The sequence below is a fragment of the Geospiza fortis genome, unplaced genomic scaffold (genome assembly GCF_000277835.1).
Source record: "Geospiza fortis unplaced genomic scaffold, GeoFor_1.0 scaffold538, whole genome shotgun sequence".
Lineage (NCBI taxonomy): Eukaryota > Metazoa > Chordata > Aves > Passeriformes > Thraupidae > Geospiza > Geospiza fortis.
The window spans coordinates 3513041-3519630 of NW_005054368.1; the positions used below are offsets into that span (position 1 = coordinate 3513041).

The 6590-nt window shown below is 54.7% G+C and overlaps 1 protein-coding gene across 1 annotated transcript in view; it reads right to left on the reverse strand.

The window, feature by feature from the left end:
* The window catches only part of ADORA2B (adenosine A2b receptor), a 12430-nt gene extending 5846 nt beyond the window's left edge, over positions 1-6584 (reverse strand). Inside the window, exon 1 of the mRNA XM_005424425.2 lies at positions 6178-6584. Coding sequence (XP_005424482.1) covers positions 6178-6542 — 365 coding nt within the window. The 5' untranslated portion in view covers positions 6543-6584. The remainder of the gene's footprint in view (positions 1-6177) is intronic.
* Positions 6585-6590: the final 6 nt, after the last annotated feature.

Below are 6590 nucleotides of genomic sequence, written 5' to 3' on the forward strand. Positions count from 1 at the left end.
TCCCACGCTCCGGCAGCCCCCGGCAGCCAAACAGCAGCAGCTGCCCCAAAAAGGTGCTGTGCCTGCAGGGGAGAGTGGGACTGGTGTGATAGGGGTGGATAATTGTGTGGAACCAGTGTGATACTGGTGTGACTCTGGCGTGGAACCAGTGCGATCCCGGTGCTCTATGTTCCTGGGTCAGCCCTAGAGCACAGCCCCGCAGTTCTCCCCTGTTTAAGGCCTGAGCTCCTCCTCAGCCCCCCGGGGCTCTGCAGCCCAGCCTTATCAGCCTTATCAGCCTGCTGGGGCCTGGGGCTGGGGGTTTCTGTCCTCCCGAGGCTCCCCGAGGGTCAGGCCTGCCTGTGCAGCACCAGGGGCTCAGTTAAAGGTGCCTGGCAGGGGGGAGATAGGGGCTGGGTCAGGGGCAGCTGTTTGGGGCGGTCCCGCTGCCCCTCCCAGCGCCGGCTCAAGCGATAGCAGATAAGGGGGGATGGCAGATCCCTGCTGGATCCTCCTTCTGCAATCAAAGGGGAGGAACCCCCTTCCCAAAGTTTCCAAAGCGCTGCCTTTCCCCCCAGCAGCCCCACCGAGCTGCTGCTCGGCTGCAGAGCCCAGGGGCAGGGGGATGGGGCAGGGGCAGCCCCGAGCCCTCCCAGCCTCACCCCAGCAGCTCCAGGAGCCCATCCTGCCCCTGCCTGGGCACTTCCAGGCTGGACAGAGCCCACAGCCTGTACCAGCACAAGGGGCACAATGCCATGGAAGGTTTGAGCACTGGGAAAGGGGGACATGGCCAAGAGCTGCTCCTGCAGGGATTGTGCTCTGTCCCTTGTCCCCAGCAGCTCTGGTGCCAGTGACACCAGAGCCCACAGGGCACTGCAGGGTGGCAGAGCAGGGACACCCACAGGGACAGACCCCCACTGATGCACTCCCAGGTTATTTGTGGCTCCTGCCCAGGCCTGATGTCATCCATTGGATTAGGAGTTAATCCTCTCTTTGGATTGCACAAATTCCCTAAACTCAGTCCCTTCTGCAAGCCTGAGAGCCTGAGGACTGACACATCTGTAGGCACAGCTGGAGTCACCAATTCCTGGCATCTTGTGGATCAAATACAGTAAGAGGAGTCCCCAAACCCCGCGTGGTCACTGCCTGGGGCAGCCCAGGGCTGGGGCAGAACACTCCTCAGACTCAGTTTTGTGGTCTGTGCTCATTGCTCTGGCAAACAGAAAATTTCATAAAAATCCCAAGCACCAGCTTGATAATTAACAAAGCAAAAACTTGCAGCTTCAAGATAAAACAGTTTCTGCCAAAACATTTCGGTTTTGTGTATTTTTTGCTGGGAGAGGTCAAAAAATCTTCTGGAGCAAAATTATGCTGGATTTCCGATGTTCCTCTTTTTTAAAAAAATCTTAAAATTAACCTGTATTTGTTTTTACAGATTGAGCTGGCCAAAACAATAAAAACCTAAATCCAAAATCTGGGTCCTGACTCAGCCTGGAGATCAGTGCCCTCAGCCAACAGCCTGGAGCCAGCCCTGACATCCCTGATGCTCCCTGGCATCCCTGCTGTCCCCCAGCTGCTGCAGAGGGGGCAGAGGTCCCCAAGAGGCCCCAATTCCTTTTCCTGTCAGGACTTTTGTTTTTTTGGGAAGTGGCCTCGGAGATGCGGAAAAGATATAAAAATCTGGGACATGCATTTTAAGGAAACCAGGCTGCTCACAGCTAAAAATAGCTGTGATTTCCCCTCTCTACTTTATTGCCACGAGGGCACATGTGATTATTCCTGATTTTGTTGTTGTGTTTTGGCTGCACCCAAAGGCTGCAGCGAGTGGCAGCCCTGGGGGAGCCTCCCACGTCCCTGGGCCCAGCTTGGCTGCCACAAAGTTCCTAAAGCTGTGACAGCTCCATTGCTCAAGGGAACACCCCAGCCCTCCTGCCCCTGCTGGGTTTGTGGCACTTTGGTTTGTAACTCAGAGATAACCAAGGCCAGGCACAGCACCCTGGGGATGGGGAGGCTCTGGCAGCAGAATTGGGATGCTCAGGAGTGGCCACAGCACAGGAGCAGAACTCACCAGGGGTTCAGATGAAGGGCAGTGCAAGGACAGAAGGAAATGAGGCAAAGGCACAGGGAGGAAGAGCAGCTCTGTGTGCTGATGGCACTCACAGAGTGCCAGGTGAACACCAGGAGGATTTTCTCTGCTCCCCAGTGGCTCCAGTCCCACCTGACATCAAACCCCAGCAGTTTGCTTTGCTGAGCAAAGCTGGGATCTGGCAGGGATCTGGGAACAGATCCCTGCAGGGGAACACCTCAGAGGGGGCCCCTCCCCTGCAGCACAGAGCCTCAGCATCAGCCAGGCCACCTCTGGGAAGGATGAGGAAAAAACAGCAACAATCCAAACTGAATCTGTCCCACGAGGCCAGCAGGAAGGAGCAGCCCTCCTGCCTTCCCCATGTCAAAGCCAAGGGGGGCAGCAGCTCCTGTGGGACACTGGCAGGAGCAGAGGCAGGACAGGGCAGCACCACTGACAGATCCTGATCCCATTAACTGGTGGGGAATCCATGGGAGGATCCTCTGGCTGCAGGAGGGGCAGCAAGGGCTCAAAGATGTGCAGAAAGGGAGAGGATGTGGCTGGGATTCCAGTTCATAGCAAAGCTTCCCTGGAACATCAGTCCTGCACATCTGCAAGGGGTGAAGCTGAAGAGGGGAGAGAACAAAGCCCAGGACAAGAAGCAGATCAGCTCAGATCCCAGGGATCTGGGGATGATTTTCCCAGGGCAGGTCCCAGCTGGGGTGTTTGCCAGGCAGCAGCACCACAGTCACTGTCCTGCAGGAGGTACCAGTGCACAGGGGCACACACACTCTGCTGTTGCTCAGTGTTTCACTCTCCTTTTGCTCTCTAAATACAGATTCTCTTCTCCCTCCCTAATTCCTGACACGTTTGTTCCAGGCATCCTTCCCTACCTACAATTCTTCTCCATGCCAAAGGATTTGGGTTAATGCAAATAAAAGGAAACTGTTTTATTCCACCTACAAATCTTCTTTGGCTCCCAGCTACGGGACTGTGGGGTGAAATCCAGCCCTGGAGAAAGCCAGAGAGCAAAAGCCTCTGTGCCAAGTGCTCTCTGCAGGATGGATTTGCTGCTGCTGAGAGATTCCCTGGCTGGGATATTCTGCTTGGAGGAAGTGCTGGGGTGGAGCTGGGCACAGGGATGGGCACTCAGGAGTGGCAGCAGCCAGGAGGGTGCAGGAAGAGGGGACAAGGACAAGGAGCTGCATCCTGGTGATGGCCAAGGGCGAAGGGAGCCAGGGCAGGGCTGGGAGCTGCAGCTGCACAGAATGGGCAGTGTGGGTGGGGGCTTCTCCACAAACAGAAAATTCATCAAAAGCAAACAAGCGAAATACGAGTTTCGAGGGACACAAAGAATTCATGGCTTCGGGTCAAATTCAGCAAATATTTTTAGCCAGAAGAGGGAGGGCTCTAAACCACCATTTTTAAAATAAGATTTTTTTGTTCTGTAGTTCTCCAGATGAGAAGTTGTCAGTTCCTTCCCCAGTGAGGAGGTCTTGACCTCAAAGAGCAGCACAGCCACATCGGAAGGGTTGGGCAACTCAACCCCAAATCTGCCAGGTTGGTCAGGATCACTTTGCTCCACTGAAACCTCCCAAAATCCCTGTTCCAGTTTCACTGAAACAATTTTCCTCTTCCCCATGGGATTTCTTGGTTCAGCCACAGAGCTGAAAAATCCATTATTAGCCTGGCTGTAATGCAAAGTTCTGCTGTGCACCCCAGCCCACAGGCCTGCCCAGCCTCTCTAACAGCTCTGAAAGGGTATTAAATAATGTGGCACAGCCAGTCCTTAATGTCCCTACCGAGCTTTCCACAGGGAGCTGATGGAACCCTGGATGTGACAAGAACACTCATCTGCTCTGCAACAACCACATTATTTATGGTAATCACTGCACAGGGCTGGGCACAAATCATTTTCTTAAACATTTAATACTCCATGGCCAGGTATCAGCCTCTGCACTGGCCTCCAGAACTGGTGTTTAAATGAGAAAAGCTTTTCCTACAGTCTCTGTTCCTAGAAATTGATGATCAGCTTCCCGTTCCCACAGCACAGCCCTGCTTCCAGAAATGGCTCCTGCCCAGAGAGGGTGGTGGGAGAAGTTCCTCCCCCCTCCCTGCCAGCAGCACTGTGGAATAATGATGCTGAAGAGAAAACTCCAACCAAGCCTTGCTGGGAAAGCCCTGCTGCAGTCCAGAAGGGTTTTGCCTGTGTAGATTTATAACCACCTCTGTCCCCTTTTGATCTTGGTGCACAACTGAAAAAAGCCTTTCAGTATCAGTCCCTAAATCTCCTGTCCATTGTCCTGCTCCTCACAGGGAGAAGCCCCCTCCTTTGGAAGGAGTTTTTTACTTGCTGCTCCCTTCTGAGAGCACTGAAAGAGGCCTCAATGCCAAGATGGAGTTAAATCCAATTTTCACACTTCAGCCAGCCTAGGATGGGACTCCTTGGTCACCACTTGTGTCCAGCCTGAAAGGACTCATAGGAATAAAGATGTTTGTGCAAATGGAATAAAAGTTTTGGCGGGAGATGGGGTGAGGAAAACGAAGCTGGGAGAGAATCCCGAAGCAAGGCAAAACTGCCCTGGGATGAACTGCCCTGATGGAGAGTCGAGCAAACCTGCTCGAGAGCAGGACTGGGGGGAAAGGAGAGGAGGAAATATTGGCAGTTTCGTCAGCTGGCAAAGGCACTTCCCTCTGCGAGCACAGGAACGATCCCTCAGGGCATTTCTGATCCTCTGCTTCCCCCCGGCTCCCAGCAGAGCACAGACCCCTCACCAGTTCCCTCAGCTGCACAAAGTGCTTGTGGAACAAAAGCAGAATTATTGCCTGACAGCTTGTGGCCAGGGGTGTGATTAAACTGAAACGCAAAAATCTGACCTGCTTCTGTATCTGCCGCTGCCCCGCCAGCCCGGGGAAGCCCCGAGCGAGCGGGTGGAAAAGACACGACAGCATTTTCCGAGCCGGGGTGGCTCTGTGAGCCCGGCTGGGTGGCTGGGAGGGTCAGAAACAGGGTCAGGGATGCTGGGAGGGTGAGAAACAGGGTCAGGGATGCTGGAAACAACCTGTCCCCGTCCCTGCTGCGCGCTGCAGGTCCGCTCCCGCTTGCGCGACATCCCCCGGAATTTCCACGCGCCGCGCTCGCATGACACACAGACACACAGACACACAGCCACGGCGGCCCTTCTCGGCCCGATGACTAATTCATATTTGCTCAACCTCTGCGAGGTCTCAGATGCAAGGTGCCAGAACAGGGTGAAAGGGTTTTCTCTCTTTTGAAGTCGTTTCAGGGTGACTTCATTGCCCCGGAGATGCCGGGGACGAGCGGAATCCAGGGAAGCGGCGGCTTTGCGGAGTTCAGCTGAGGTGCCTGTTCCACAGCCGCCTCTGCCCCCCGCCAGTCCCTGGAGCTGTCCTGCACTCCCGGGGGGCTCCATCAATGTCCTATTCCCAGGGAAGGACAACTGAGACACGGAGGAGACTGAGATGAACAAACTCAGGTGGTTCTCAATGCACAGCCTGGGGTTTGGAGCACTTCAGCTTAAGGGAGCTGCTGCACCAGCCCACTGGAGAGGTGCCTGTAACTTCTATTCCATACATTTCCCCCCATTTTAATTCAATTCCCATGAATTAGAGGGAAAACAATTCATGTCTTGGATGCTGCACTTGGATGGGACTGAACTGTAAAACTCTAAAATCTGCCGTATGAACCTTTCTGCTCCCCTCTTCTCCTTTCACAGTAGGAAATAGGAGAAAGAGCGGCTGCTCCTCTATTTAATCTATTTAATCACCTGGGAGATGCCTGGGCACCGCAATAAAGGAGCTGTATAAATACCTGCACAGATGAGCCACAACCATCCCAAACACAGCCTTACAGCACTGCGGGCCCTCCCGGAAACCTCTGACCCTCCCAAGGCAAACACCCTCAAGAAACTGAACTTCCAGGTGTGTTCTGAAGCAAAAGTAGGACACAGATCCCATTCCTGCAGCGAGCGAGTGACAAACCTCTGCTATTTCCACCACCTGTCAGCAGTAAAACTTTCGGGGCAGCGCTAGAGATTAGAAGCGCTAAGAGCAGGAAGGTCAAACCCGGGCTGTCAGGGAATGCGGCTGCCCGCTCCCACTCCAGCTCTTACCTCAGTGGGATCTTGATAGCCAGGTACCTGTCGATGGCCACAGCCAGCAGGCTGAAAATGGAGCTTTGGGTCAGCACCAGCACGAAGCAGGCGAAGAAGAGGCAGCTGTGAAAATCCACGTGGAAGCCGATGCTGATGGTGATGGCGAAGGGGATGGCCAACAACCCCACGGCGATATCGGCCACGGCCAGCGACACCAGGAAATAGTTGGTGGCGTTCTTCAAGGTGCTGTTGATGGCCACGGCCCAGCAGACCAGCACGTTGCCAGCGATGGAGAGCACGGCGATGATGAGCTCCAGCACGATGTAGGTGGTTTTCATAGTGTCCATGGCGAGCGCCCAGCGCCGGGAGCAGGCGCTGCTCATGGGAAGAAGGGACTTTCCGCCGGGCGCCCTCCCGCAGGTACCAACACG